This window comes from Aspergillus udagawae (assembly GCF_001078395.1).
Source record: "Aspergillus udagawae IFM 46973 DNA, scaffold_1, whole genome shotgun sequence".
In the NCBI taxonomy this organism is placed as follows: domain Eukaryota; kingdom Fungi; phylum Ascomycota; class Eurotiomycetes; order Eurotiales; family Aspergillaceae; genus Aspergillus; species Aspergillus udagawae.
The window spans coordinates 1,929,259-1,944,382 of record NW_025091264.1 but is presented as its reverse complement, the minus strand read 5'-3'; the positions used below and the strand labels follow the sequence as shown (position 1 = coordinate 1,944,382).

General features: G+C 49.3%; 4 protein-coding genes across 4 annotated transcripts; 3 read left to right on the top strand and 1 right to left on the bottom strand.

Moving 5' to 3' along the window:
• Positions 1-326: 326 nt before the first annotated feature.
• Positions 327-1,762, top strand: Aud_000644 (FAD-binding oxidoreductase; the record flags this gene model as incomplete). Its single annotated transcript, XM_043286151.1, has 3 exons — positions 327-761; positions 826-949; positions 1,002-1,762. The coding sequence occupies 3 exons, from the start codon at positions 327-329 to the stop codon at positions 1,760-1,762; spliced, it is 1,320 nt and encodes a 439-aa protein (XP_043142086.1).
• Positions 1,763-2,546: 784 nt separating this feature from the next.
• Aud_000643 (aromatic alcohol reductase) lies at positions 2,547-3,482 on the top strand (the record flags this gene model as incomplete). The annotated part of the gene is made up of 1 exon (XM_043286150.1): positions 2,547-3,482. The coding sequence occupies one exon, from the start codon at positions 2,547-2,549 to the stop codon at positions 3,480-3,482; it is 936 nt and encodes a 311-aa protein (XP_043142085.1).
• A 3,072-nt stretch (positions 3,483-6,554) lies between these two features.
• Aud_000642 (uncharacterized protein) lies at positions 6,555-8,406 on the top strand (the record flags this gene model as incomplete). The annotated part of the gene is made up of 3 exons (XM_043286149.1): positions 6,555-6,685; positions 6,854-6,997; positions 7,224-8,406. The coding sequence occupies 3 exons, from the start codon at positions 6,555-6,557 to the stop codon at positions 8,404-8,406; spliced, it is 1,458 nt and encodes a 485-aa protein (XP_043142084.1).
• Positions 8,407-9,507: 1,101 nt separating this feature from the next.
• Aud_000641 (FAD-dependent oxidoreductase) lies at positions 9,508-10,922 on the bottom strand (the record flags this gene model as incomplete). The annotated part of the gene is made up of 3 exons (XM_043286148.1): positions 9,508-9,942; positions 9,988-10,194; positions 10,242-10,922. The coding sequence occupies 3 exons, from the start codon at positions 10,920-10,922 to the stop codon at positions 9,508-9,510; spliced, it is 1,323 nt and encodes a 440-aa protein (XP_043142083.1).
• Positions 10,923-15,124: the final 4,202 nt, after the last annotated feature.

The window sequence follows — 15,124 nt, the reverse complement described above, 5'->3', positions numbered from 1 at the left end:
ATAGCTTCTTATCTTTGAGTGCGGTCATTGCTTACTTCCATCGCCAGCATTTCTTATACAACTGTAATAAAGTATAGGAACTACAGCAGTTGCTGCTGATGACAGCAACAAAGAATAACTCGACAATCAACCTGCTGCATCTATAAAGCTGTCCCTCTACCCTTGATATTGTCGATCAAGCCAAGAGTATGAGAGGCAGCAGCCTGCATCGTCACGTGCTTGTTGCATCTGTCACTGCAGCAGTCATCAACTTAACCTCAGCATTGCCAGTGATCTGTTCACAGTAATATCATCTAGCCACCAGAGCAGCTGAGCCTGATTCCACAATGCAAATCATCTGGCGAGACTCCGACGCCGCCAACCCCTCCTCCATCTACGAGGCCGCCCGCACCCGGGGTGTCTTCAACAAACGACATCCACCCAAATTCCCCCTCGCCATCGCCAAAGCCAGTTCCGACGCGGACGTTGTTGCTGCTGTGCAGTTAGCGATAACCCACAACGCCCGCGTCGCCGTTCGCGCAGGAGGACACTCGTTCCCCGTGTGGAGTCTACAGGATGACGCCGTGCTGATTGATCTGGGCGAATGGAGGGAATGCGTTGTTGACGCACCCAAGGGGATTGCGTCTGTGACGCCGGGTGTCACCAGTCAGGAGATCAATGAGGTGTTGGTGAGCCAGGGGTTGATGTTTCCTGCGGGTCATTGTGGGGATGTTGGGCTCGGGGGGTTCTTGTTGCAGGGGGGTATGGGGTGGAATTGTGGGGTATGTTCTTCATCACTCTGTCTGTAAGATGAGAAGAGATGAGGTGGCTAACGGCGAGAGGTAGAACTGGGGATGGGCGTGTGAGCGGGTTGATGCAGTGGAGGTCGTCACGGCGCAAGCGCAGAGGCTTCTCTGTAATGCGGAGCAGAACTCGGAGCTGTACTGGGCTGCAAGGGGGGCGGGACCTGGTGAGTGAGTTGCTCTAGTGATATGTGTCAGGTCTGACTGGGTAGCCGGTAGCGTTTCCTGGGGTGGTAACGCGGTTTCATCTCCGGGTGCTCCCTTACTATAGTGATGGGGTGCGATCGTCAGGGTATATCTATCCGGCGAGGTTATACCGACCCGTCTTCAACTGGGTGCTTTCGACGGTACCGGATCTCGATCATGATACCGAGATTACTGCGCTCTCGCAGTTCCGAAACGGCGAGCTGTGCTTTTCTATCCTCCTAGTCTGTATGAAAGAGACAGCCGCCCAAGCAGCAGACGCCCTGCAGCCGCTGCACGAGACTAGACCCACCGGCGCGCTGACAGAGTGGTTCTGCCAGGAAGATAGCCTGGCGAACCTATACCGCGAAAAAGCCAAGTCAAACCCCCCGGGTCGCCGGTGGTGCTCCGCCAATACATACCTCGAGGACAAGCACGACGTAGTGAGTATCCTCGAGGAAGGGTTCCTCGCTCTGCCGAGTCCAGACAGCTACGCATTCTGGTGCCCGATCGCACCGACCAGCAAGCGGAAGCTACCAGATATGGCGTTCAGCATGCAGTCGGACCATTATTTTGCGGTGTATGCGGGCTGGAAGGACGAATCAGACGATGGGAGGTGCCAGTCGTGGCTGCAGCTTGTCATGGACAAGATCAAAGCACATGGAATTGGGGCGTATATAGGCGACTCGGATTTCTCTGTGCGACCTGACCGTTACTGGGCGGAGGATAATGAGGACCGGTTGAGGGAGATTCGTCGTCGATGGGATCCAGATACTCGGTTCTGCGGGTTTCCTTGATGGTTGCCAGACAACATACGGAAATCTCAATGTCAGAGTATCGCCATGGCTAACACTGCTTCCCTGGCCCTAAGAATAAATTAGTGACTGAATTAAAGTCTCTTCTTCTGCAGGACAGTATTGATCAAGCATAGAAAGACTTGGAGGCATTCCACCTGATATGAGCTATGGTTGATCACTCAAGGACATGGATCTAAGCTTCAGACATAATGTCAAAAACGCGTTATATATGCTGCCATGTTCTACTACGTCTGCCTATGTGAACATGAATTGCACAGTACGACTATACGCCACTCCACTTAGCAGCGGAAAAGCATTTTGTATTGGCTGGTGGACGATGAATTCAGTCAGGATTGATGATGAATTGGACCAAGACGGATTTTGGACATTAGGACGTTGGCTTATGTCGTGGACAGGCATAGAGATATTTGATGCTTAGAGTAGGAGATATCGTGATTACAGGGTAGTCGTGTTGAAGAATGTATGACAAAATGACATACATGGTCGTTGAATTAGGGTTAACTGTCACGCTAGGCTCAAGATCAGTACTCCAAGAAAAGCCACAGCCCATGGAATATACAAGAACCTCTCATACAGTGATATCCTTGTTCATTGCTTGACCGATACATTTAATTTCATTGGCAGTTAGATCAGGTCATGACATCAACCTCGTATTCCTTCTTGGCTTGAGTCATCCTCGTCCAGTAACTACATATATCACGTATTTCACCCAAACCATCAGAACACAACTCACCATCGCGACATATAATCGTATATACGTAAAATGCCCAAAGTAGCCATCGCAGGAGGCTCCAGCCCAACGCTGGGCGCATCCATTCTCGCCGCCCTCTCCAACACGCACAACTGGACCCCCGTCATCCTCTCCCGGCAGACCAACAACCCCAAACCTTCACCCGCAGGCATCGAAACCCGCTATGTGGACTATACATCCCATACATCTCTCGTCGCCGCACTCAAAGACATCGACACAGTCCTCAGTGTCGTGCTCATCCCCGGCCCGGAATCCATCACATACCAGCTCAACCTGCTCAACGCCGCGATAGAAGCAGGCTGTCGGCGGTTCGCGCCGTCCGAGTTTGCACTCTGCGAGCAGTCCCAGGCGCAGGTTGATCTGCTGCAGCCGAAGAATGTGGTCTGGGAGGCTGTCAGGGGCAAGGTTGAGGAAGGGCTGATCGACGCAGCGCGGTTCCCGTGCGGCATGTTCATGAATTACCTGGGGATTGGGGTTGGAGGCGAACAAGAAAAAGAGGCGCGAGCCGGGTTCGCCGAGGGTGCGTTCCTCGTGCACTTGGATGCCGAGCCGGCGTATGTGGTTGTTCCTGTGAGAGCGGATGGATCGGCACCGTCCCTTACGTTGACCGACATCCGGGACGTGGGGAGATTTGTGGTTGCTGCGCTGGAGCTGGAAGAATGGGGAGGAAGGGAGTTGGGGATGGCAGGTGATACCCTTGGGTTTGAGGAATTGATTAGGCTTTGTGAGAGGTATACAGGCAAGAAGATCGAGGTGCGCCGGGTGACGATACAGCAGCTGGAAGAGAGATTAAAAGAAATTCCTGATGGAGATATGCTCAAGCGGATGGACTGTCAGATAGCCATGGCTTGCGCGAGAGACGGGTCGGTGGTGCCGGGGGTGTTGAATGAGGTGTGCAACGTCCAGCCGGTCAAGGTGGAGGAATTCCTGCGCAAGTACTGGGGATAATAGGATAGCAACCGTCTAAGAGCGTTTTTTCCCCACCTTTTTTGGCGTTTCGATATGCAAGTGTTCGTCTCTTGGATGCAGGTTAATCACCAGCTTTTTGGGCTCTAAACAGCATTTCTGGCAATGAGGGCCTATGCAACGGCAACAATAGTAAGATCCGTCATTCGCCGGTATAGAGAGGAGATAGGTCTCCATTGACGGTCCAAGAAACACATGCTATAAGTGTTTAAGGCTAGTTGTGTCCACAGTTCCAGCACTGTTTAGATTCTACTGGATGGTTATTAATGAACTCTCATGTTGCTCAGTCTTTCTGCCCGTCTTCTGTGGATGGACTTTGTCTTACACCTTGTCCTTGGTGAAGTGTAAATGGTTTCAAATTCTGATTATCATGACCGTCTCTAATAAGACGGCCTGGCACTACCACAAAATTCGACATCAGTGAACAAACCAAGCGTGGGGGAATGTCCACTACCTAGAGATCTCAGTAAACAAGCATTAGCTGCAATGTCATGGTAGTTGAGAATCCGGGGTACACTCACAGGAAAGGCGACGATGACGATGACGATGATGGAAGAAGAAAGGAAGAAACCTGATATAATCAACACAATCGCTGACATTGCTCCTTGCTTGCTTGAGTTAGATGAGATCTCAATATCAGACATTAGTAGATGATGCCAGACTGAGGTCCTGGGGCCAGTCCGGTCCCCACCTATACACGAAGAATTAAGATAATGCTCGGATTATATGATGTCATACTGGAGACCTAATGTTAGGATTAACAGGCAGAGATTCTATCTAAAGCTATTATTGCATTGGTGTACTAGGGAACGCTACGTCTCTATGATAAATACTCTCTAGAACCCGTCATGAAATTCAACAGCTAGGGCATAACTATGGCAATCAGACCGGCGACATCTCAGTCAGATCACTTACACAGAATATACAACGCCAAATGATAAGTAGTAAATCTTGCAAACAATAGATGAGGATAGCAACCAAAAAAAGAGAAGCAAAACGGATCAGAGAGGGGCGAGTACTCCACCCCCTCTCCGAGCCGCCCAGGTCCTGCCCGTCTAAGAATATTCGTAGAGGTAAGAATATTCGTCACCGGGCAACGAGCAGGGCCTGTCTCGAACCCGGACCAGCAGTGCAGTTGGGCTACTGCAGTTTAGCCCACTGAACCACTGGTGCGGGTCGGTTGGCAGTATGATATAATAGGGAGTCATCTGTCGTGAAATCGATGGCCTAAATGGGAAGTGAATGGGCAGATGCCTGGGTGTTAAGGCATCGTTTGTGAGGCAGAGACAGGCAATCGCAACTGCCTTCGTTGCATCCGGTCTTTGGCTTGTAGGAGGCGTGTAGAACTTGTCAACTCCAGCGTTGAACTGAAGATTCGGACCTGGCTAACGAGGTAGGTATCCAATTGACGATATCTTGAGATGCCTTACCTAAGACTTTCCTCTGTAGATACATGCCTTTTGTTCCTGTTCTATTCCAGGTCAGACGGATATAGAGCTTTCTTCTCATCTGACTAACAACGACGAATCTACCACCGATCTCCTACTCCTTAACATAATGGACACACCAACTCCGTCGAACGACCAGCACTCACTACTACTATCAATCATATGGGTTATAACGATGGCACTCATCTATCTGGCTATCCGTCGCCGGTTTGAGGCGTACTTGAGTCCAAGGGCAAGGGAATCTCTCGACCATGCTACACTCATCGCGACTGTCTTGAGCGAGGTTGGAAAATTGGAGAAGAGGTTAGACAAGGTGGAAGGAGGCCTTCTGGAACTCGGACCACTTGTTATGCAGGCTCACGATAATATGCTGAGATCTCCAGAGATAAGCGAGATGTCTCGATGTGAGTAGATGCTGGAGCTCAGACGTAAAACCATCCACGCTCATGATACGGTGCTTTCGATGTCTCCAAAGATAAGGGAGCTGCATGCGGTTCAATGTACTCTGACGCCGGAGCGACGCCAGATATTCCTTTGTGAAGAAGAGTCGCAGACTGCTGCTGGGGAGTAGGGAGGTCGTTGTCTTCAGGAGCTTGAGGGGTCGGATCGCTACAGGACAACGCAGATGTGGGCTCTAGCTGATGACAACAGAGACTTGCTATGCTGAAAACTTACTTCTCGGTGTGATTCAGTCAACAATGGAATATCGTTGTCTCTGATATTTCTGCATTGATGCCAACTCTGAGCAACTGGGTCTGAACTTGACAAAGCCGTTGGCAGGAACTCCAACAAGCAGCAAGTCTGAAGGACAAGTCTAATCTAAACGCGACACGACATATCACCAAGTCGCAGGTCCTACTTATGCCTTCTCAACTGCTGTTCCAGTCTGCGAAAGATCTAGTACTCTTCCCACGGCCAATAACAGGGAGGCTTCCCCAATGCCGCATCTGCCTGGGGACATGACACCTTGACAGGACCGACATCTGTAATGACCGTAGTCATCAGCTGCCATATAATCATAACAACAGCTTAGACAGGGCAGCTCATTATCAATTGAAGCCACTAGGCGTATGTATTCTGGATTCTTGCCGATACCCTAAACCCTGAACTGCTGGTTCTAATATAAGTGTCTTCATCATGGCGCAGGCAGCCGAATCAGGTAAGCTGAAGGACGTAGAATGATATCTCATCCTTTGTCCGCTCAAACTTTGTATAACACAATTATTGTCGTCTCAGAAGGATTATTAGTGATAAAGTACCTGTGAATGATAGTGTCCTCTCAACCTGAACGATGAAGAGAAAGCTATACAGAATCTTCCGACATGCACCCCAGAATGCACCATCCACTGACGACTAATCGCCCAGCCCTGACCATACGACGACTAATCGACGCAGTGAAAGGGCACACGATCAAGAAATGTATCTTGCTTTATTCAAAAATCTTTTCTCTGCAAAGAAAGAAGCCAAAGACAAACACAGCTGAAATACAACACCACTACCTTACTTCTTGGATGGTTCTGCCTTTCGTCTTCTAGCCACTTGGACATCAGACGCTTGGATATCTCTCCTCCCTCTGAGACAAGAAAAGGGGTAAGATATCGCCAAGATGGTCTATTTTCCCTCTGAGGTCGTCGACATGATCGTGGCCCATGTCGATCCCGAAGACTTCTATACGCTCCTCCAGTGTGCGCTGGTTAATCGTCAGTGGTCCATATCGGCCCTTCGCGCTTTGTACCGGTAGGTGTTCATCGAGACAGGAGATTACCGGCGGTTGCTAACAGGAACAGCTCTGAGGCTCTCTTCCCGGGTGTCCACAGAGCGTCTGCGTACGAACACTCCAGGGTTGTAAGGACGCATAGTAGCAGGATAGCTGGGCCGTCTGCTGACGGAGACATAGTCCATAAGACCGAATGCATGGTCCAGATTTTGGTGGACTCTGATCTTGTCTGCTTTCACGTTTGAGACTTATCTCCCCTACGCCGAATTCCTTCATACGCTCGACTTGTGCGACCTTGCGCTTTTGATTCATCTCGACAAAGAGTTTGCCGAGTAAGTGGCTTATGCTCGGTTTTGCTCAAGCGATCGCTGCTAATATCGGAGTAGCCAGTTGCGGTATGGTCGCTTCGCATTCAATCTCAAAATCATATGCTTGGAAAATTATTGTAACATCTGTGCTGCCGTCGGTTGGGGTAAGTGCTCGATGACGGTCGACATCACCATAGCATATGCGCTGACAGACCCAAGCCATTTTATCCGTAAACTTTGGAATCACCAGCTTGGTCTGTGACAGTTGCCCCGAGACCTGGGATAATGAGGAGGAAAGAAATCGTTACCTTGGAGTTTCTTCGTCCGTTCTGGACTGGTGGGCTCCTCATCTGATCCGTCTCGAGACTCTGTGGTACAACATGGGAAAGCATCTGCACGTGGAGAATGCACGCAGCATCGCACGTCATTGTCCCCGGTTCAGGAACCTGATCGTGTGGGAGTGGATGGAATCCACCATCAGCAGTGCCAGGTTCGCTCTGGATGATTCCGACAGTGATACAGAAGAGGAAGAGACGTTGGCTGGAGACTTCCTCATGGCTCTGCGGCGCAATACGTTGGAGCGGTTCGAAATCTCTCGTGATGCGCACTTCAAGCCCTCCATGGTCCCTGGCCTCATTGCCCATTCCAAATCCATGCGTGTTTTGAGATTGCCCAAGTTCCGGTCGGAGCTGGTGATCGAACTCATGCGATCGAATCCCCTGCAGTCCCTCGAAGCCATCCACTTTTTCCTCGGTTACGAAAAATGCGTTGAACTAGCTCAGCCGTTCGGAAAGTGGCTCGGTGCATGCAGAAATTTGCGCCGGATCGAGACTTGGCTCTACCATGATGAACTCTTGATGTTAGCAAATGCCCTCAACCACGGCATCGTCTCCTTGGAAGTTCTCGTCGTTCAGCAAAATTACGAGGATAATACAAAGATCATCGACGCCTTCTACCGCGGTATCGCGCGCCAGCGCAACATGCAGGAGCTCACGTTAAACACGGAGATGACGAGCGATAAGAGTCTATTTATGTGGTGCCTCTTCCCACTGAAGAAGCTGCGCAAACTCAATCTCCGGAGAATGTCGGCCGAGCTCACGTTGCCTGACATTAGGACTCTTACCTCCAGCTTCCCGGACCTCAACTGGCTGGGTCTGTACGTGACTCCAGTCCTCGACGAAATCTGGGACTACATCGTCGCGCCCAAGCTCCGCTACCTCCACTTGGTCGGCATTGGTGTCTTGCACGCCCAACCAGTGCTTGATTACATTCATCGCCTGGGCGAGCAGAACAGAGGATTCATTCTGAAGCTCAAGTTTAGCACCTTTGCTGAGCTCTACACCACTGTCTCAGACGAGGATCATCTCGCCATTGCATATGCGCTGTTCAGCCATCTGGACGGTCGTCTCCTGCCATACAGAGAAATGCTCTAACGAGCTCACTTGTTGGTGATGATTAGCCTTGTCGAGTTGGACATACGGTTGGATCAGAATCATCAGACATAGCAGACTGGTTTCCTTCTGACTGTCACTTGTCATTTGTCATTTCAGGATTGTGCTGGATGATCTTTGGTGGAACTATGCAGAGTGTTTTGAGCGTAGGTGCTTCATACCCTAATTAGGAATTCAGAACCCAGTCACCGTCTTCTTACTATCATTTGTAATGAAGTAGGTTTATCTGCCCCTACCCGACGTATCGGAAGAGACAACCATCAACAAACGCAGCAAACGAACCAAACACAAAACAAACAGTCAAAACATATATTAAAATGACATCACCTTTTTCCCGCTCACCAATCACCTCCGCCAGTTGCTGTATACATCTTTTGTATTGTTTGTTCACGGTTTGACGCTTTCCCGAGAGAAGATATTATAAGAACTGCTGCAAACGGAGGGAGCCCCAAGGCGCCAAAATGCTTTCTTCTCTCGTGGGCATGCACTTATGAGACACTTGAGGCTCTAGACAACTGCAAATGCAGATGGTGATCTGACGATGCTCTCCCACGACCCTGGTCTCGCGTATAGTCCGGCTGAGGCGCTGCTGAACCCGTTCCCCTATCTTTGGTCGTGGATTGCTTCTTTTTGGATGAGGGATGGGGATGAGTCGGTCATGCAGTGTGAGAAGAATACGGCTGTGTCTGATTCTCTGTCGGGGGAAAAATAACGCTTGAGCGGAGGTTGACTCCTAGAGCGATGGTACGTTGCCTGGTGGGATATCAGTTTTGACTGGCTATCAAGTCAATGATAGACTGACACTGCTGACGCAGATTATGGGCGATTTTTTTTGCGACGCTGCTCTCAGGGATAGAAGGTTCAAATAGACCGACCGCCTACACGATTTAAACTCAACAGACGAAAAGAGGAGAGTCATGACGAGGCGCATAGCCTTATGTGGAACTGGAAGTCAATCAAGCACTGACGGGGATTGAACTGTACACATTGTATATACTCTTGACTTCATGAATCATATTATAATCAATACATGCAATATATATATATATATATAAGAGCGTCAATGAGATCCCATTAGCGACACTATAAGACACCCCCGCGCGACTTGGACAACCTCTTGCCTAATTGCTCCCTCGCCTCTTGGCACATCTTGGGAATGTCTGCATTGGCAATGATACCATTCCGGAAGTTGATTGCCTCTTCAATCTTCTGAAAGTCATCGCCGACGCCCTCGGCCAACCACTCGTAGCTGTTCCCGATAAACCTACTGCTCTGCACCAGCCACTGAGACCGCTCACGGCGGCTGGTATCATAAGCAGCGAGAACAGCTTCGAGGTCCTTGTGAGACTGCACCCGTTTGTCCTCCAGCAGCGTAGCCAGCACAGCGGTATCCTCGATGCAGAATCCGGCTCCAGCACCGTGATGCGGCGATGTCGCGTGCGCGGCGTCACCGGAGATACAGATGCGGCCTTTGTAGAAAGTAGGGACGGGGTGGTCGCCTAGATCGAAGATTGCCCACTGTCTAGGTTAGCACTGCGATGCGAGTCCATAAGGCGAACATACCACGCTGAGCTTCTCCTCGGTCAGTCTCAAAAGGTTGATGACATTTGGCCCGTAGCCTGCAAAGTCCCGAAGAGCTTCGTCGCGCGTACCCTGCCTCGTCAGCCGGGGGTAGTCGGTCCATTCGTCGGGCGTAGTGTGGAAGGCAACGATGTTGAGAGTCTTGCCTTGGTTGACCGGGAACGTCAGTACATGGCCGCCAGGGCCCATCTGAAACCGGTCAGTTAACAGACAAGAATAGTGGATGAACTACTGACATGCATGCACGAATTAGAGGCCAATTCTTCTCCAATGGCTTCAATAGCCTTTTCCATCGGTACCAGGCCCCGATAGGCATACTTGTGTGTATACGAGGGGTTCGCAGACGGATGATCATCGCCCACGATGATGCGCCGCACCTGGGATTTGATCCCGTCACAGCCGATCACCACATCGGTCACATCCTCGGATCCATCCGCGAACTTCATGATGAGCTTGCCATCCGCACGCTCGGTGATATGCTCTAGACGCTTGTTGAACCGCGATATCTCACGCGGGACCAACTTGATCAACTCGTCCAGGAAATGCGCGCGATGGACACCGGTCTGGCCGAGGCTGTTGGAGATGGTGAATGCGATTTCCTGTCGACTCGAGTTCTTCGCAGTGGTCGATGTGCCTTTGTTATAACCGTCCAGGTAGTCGAACCAGACTTTCTGCTTTGAGGCCCATAGGTTCCGCGTGCAAACTCTCTCAAAGGCCTCGTAGATGCCCTGGTGGCTGACTTTCATGGCCTCCACTGCATTCGGACTGAAGGAGACGCCTGCGCCTACCTCGCCGAATGCAGGGGCTTGCTCGTAGATCGTCACAGGAATTTGACGGTGGTAGAGTGCGATGGCCAGAGTCACGCCGGCGATCCCACCGCCAACAACGGCAACGTGGAAGTTCTTCTTGGAGGTCATTTCCGCGTCTTTATCCAAATGGCGAGCTACTGATTGAGAGACTATGTAAGATGGCGAGGGTCAGTTGAAAAAGTCGCTTTAACGAGGGTAGCGACTACACGCAAAGCAGCCATTTCAATCATAAACAATCATACAGCGCTGACCCTCCATGGCTTTAACATTTCGAATTGCGTGGACTGGTGAGTCGGATCTGGAGGAGGCGTATCGGCTGGGCCTCAGGCCCCATCGGATAACGAACAGACCCACCACCCCATGGGGCATCGGACATCCTCCTTTTGTTAACGGTGGGCTGCGTATCTGTGTAGCAAAGTGACACTTACTCGGCGTCGGATCAAATCAGGTTCTGGCTGGAAAAGGATTTAAGCTTCAGTATCATTACTATCACTTTGACGAATGCCGACTGTGGTCGTATTGTCATGTCTGATCATTGAATCTAGGGATCCGGGGGATTTGCGAGATCCGAAGTGGGTTCGGGATTGTCACTTTGAGATTGATGGACTGATGGTTGACAACGACACCGACCGATTACTACTTCTGATTTGAAATGTCTCGTCACGCATTGTTCAGCTGAGATGAATTGAACTTTGTCAGTTTGCACTAGTTTAATGTATACTGCACCATTGTACATTGACCTCGGACTGTATCCGACCCCTTCCATAGCCTGGGGCCAAACATCTCTATTGACATTGTACGCCTTCTCCGTAAATATGGCCTATTTGATCGATTCAACCGGAGAATCTCTCGCAACAACGTAGAGCTATTGAGAGAAAAAAAATATTTCTTCGCAAGACGCTGATGACCTCGTGCGAAGCAGATTGCAGCGGGGCAGTGCGGATATAGACATGTGGTTTGCGGACACCTATGAGCATAGCTTTCTTCATTTCAGCTATTAGCTGAGAACCTGCCATGATCATCACGACCTAAGAATCCTCCTTATGCAGACGAAAGCTGTAAGATTGGGTAGGCAAATTCTTTACATCCTGCAAAAATAAATTTGATCCAATCACAATGCTTTGTCTTGCTGCATCATGTCAAAAGCGGCAATTGGGCTAGTTCCAGTCTTACTTAGTGAGGTACCCAATAATTAGACTAGGTACTGGCCAAAGGCGGCAGGAGTCGCGCAGTAAACATTATTGCGCATGGCCAGGACTGTCAGACCTGGAGTTGGGTTGAGCGATATCCTTAAAGAGAACGTGAGAGAGGTTAATCTCAAGGATGAATGTGCGATATCTAATCTAAACAGAGACCATCTGCTCACGCATTGTTGAGAGTTGGGAATAGAACTTGAGGCCGACAAGACTAGGTAGGCAAGCCAGGAAGAGCTTCAAGCTGCATAACCAACTGTCTCACCTGTGACCTGCGTTTGCTATGCAGCATTATTACTATCGGATAATCGGCCCATCTTCTTCCTGGTCCTGGTGATTCAACCAGGCTTGTATCAGATATACAGATTATATTACGTCTATTCCCTTAACCTTTCCTTAAGAATTTCTTGACATCTAGTCGCTTACCTGGTTTCCTAGATTGTAGGGTAAATATCAAGTCTACCTTCACCTGCTAATAGTGAACCACACTATGGAGTAAGGTACCTCCAGTCCTCCAGCTCTGTAGGTGGTTGGTTGGAACTAAGAACAATAGAAGACATCCTTACTGAGGGGTACATATGCACCTGATTGGAACTAGAAACTGCGCACGTTCTTCTAGATCAATATTATTGACCTTATGAACAAGCCTGGTTCCCTAAGCGAAGTATTCCATCGGTAATTCGTAAACTATCGAAAACTAAACCATAGCCTACGGAGGGGAGTATGTAGGGCCTAAGAAGTTAACGGGAACATACGGCAACTGGAATTTCGCTCAAGGACGAATTGGGCATCGACCCCCCTCTCCAGTCCACACCAGCCACCAAACTGGAGGAGCTATGCTTCCGAGGCTCGCTCACACTCAAAACTCAGCCATACAGAGAAAGAAGCCCCTTTTTTCAAGTGCATGTTTTTTTTTTTAATTCTTTGTTCCTTAAGCGTGGAATCAGCCGCATGCTCACTTCCAATTGCCACTGTTCTGACAAGAATTTTCTGTATCTAATTCTTTTGCATCTCACCTCACCTGCTTCGAAAAGGCCGGTGCCCCACCTTGGAACGGAATAAAGACTGGAGTGGCGTCGCGCTAAGCTGAGGTTTCGCCATCGACTAGCCTGGTCAGGCTTAGCTGGTAATGTAGAAGCTTACTAAGGTAAGATTAGAGGCAGCTGGAGCTGGAGCTCTGGAATGAAAGCTCCAAGCGGAGCTGGGGAGAGCTATGCACTCGATGGAGTAAATGAGGTGGTACTTGGTAGGAGGAAGGCAACAAAGACTTTTCAGGTCGGACAAGGCCTACTCATATAACCTTCCATTTTTTGTGCTCTTGTACCTAGTCTCCGGGTAAATGGGAAATTTCCATACTTTCAAGGTCTAAAAGAAGAAGGGAATTGATCTCACCATAGAAACCAGCTCTTCTGAAAGGTCAAGGCCCAGCTGAAATTTGTGCTTCGCAGCTGTCCCAAATCTCAAGAGGGGCGGGCTCCACCGGGTTTCCCGAAGTACTGGTCATTCAGCCATTGAAATCTGGATGGTCTGCGACAGTACACGTATTGGTAATACCATCTCTTTGACTGGGGTCAACCATCCAACAGCTCCAACAACCGACTTGTACCGACTTGATGCATAACCAGTCAAGAAAGTACAGCATTAAACACTTCATGATTAAGCGTATTTTACACACAAAGGCTTGATAAGAGATCTCTGAAGAGTTGGACAAAATCAAAAAGAAAGATTTTAAACTTTCTGTAAACAAACCTGTGTTGGAGTGGAATACCCAGTCTGCCAAAACCCCTCCTTTATTTACCATACAGTACGGTAATGCCTTAATCCATCTGGTCACATACTCCACTGACAGTAGGTAATGCCACCTCCTGTAAGGGGTACATTCTATCTGACGATGGAAATCGGCACATATCTTGACACTTGTGGCTTCATCTCAAGCTGGATATCAGCTTTTGAAAATTCTGATTCCCCTTGAGTCTCTTGGTTCAGCCGAAAAATGCTTTTGTGTAATGAGAACACCCATATCTCCGATGCGGGTATCGCGCTGTCCCACGTTTGTTAATCGATAGGCGCCATTTTAATTCGGCTTCACGGAGAGGCCTTGACCCTTGAACTCGGGCTTTAGCTTGCCTGATCAATCAAATGCTATTGGCTGTCATCTGTGTGACACTTGAATACTAGTGACATTTTACACCAGTGATTTTTTCCCTCTGCCCCTCTCAAAAATTACAGTCCTTTCATATGGACGAGCTGATCAGCTCCGGCATAAGGTAGGAACTGCTGCAAGTGCAACAGTGGTAGCTAGCTACCTCTTTTGATACTACCAGGTGTAAATTATCTGCCCTCGCAATGATAATCATATCGGATACTGGGTGAAAGGCCTGTGTAGTGATCTTGGTGTCCCACGGAACGATTTGCCATCCTGGGACCATTAGACTGGACACCGTGCCACCGGGTTCATCTCAAAAGAAATATTCCTGAGGTTCCCCAACTACCTGAAGACTACAAGTTTGTTATCGTTATCGATTATCATCAACATCGTCACCATCAGCATTATCTGCACAAGCGATAAAAGAGACATCAATATCATCTGTGATATATTGCCCTCGCCCTTAAGCTTGAAGTCCACACTGTGCCTTTACCGGGCTCCTCGGCCCCCAATCATCATCATTACATCTCACAATAATACTACCTAAAACCTAGGGGGAGTTATCCAGTTTTTTTCCGTTCCATTCCACCCACCCTTTTCCCCTCCGCAGCTCTACCGGCTTTCTTTCGTCTCCTCTTTGACCTCTGGATCAACTCGCCCAATACTCTGTCCGCTATTGGCATTCTAGATCTGTACCGGACCTATCTGGCTGTGTATTTCATTTACGATACATTGCAGCTTTACCCATACTTTCCCCTACTCTTGCTGACCCCCCTTACCTTCCCTCTCTATCACACTTATCTTCCCGTACTAACCACATTTACCACCATCTACCGCTACTCTTAACTGCTATCTATATACCGACCACGACAGAGCTACTGTTGCTATTCTTACTGCTAGCTATCCTACCAAGTACTTACAAGCTAGCTAGTCGTGGTTCATTATTCTTCCATATCACCTGCTCCCGTATC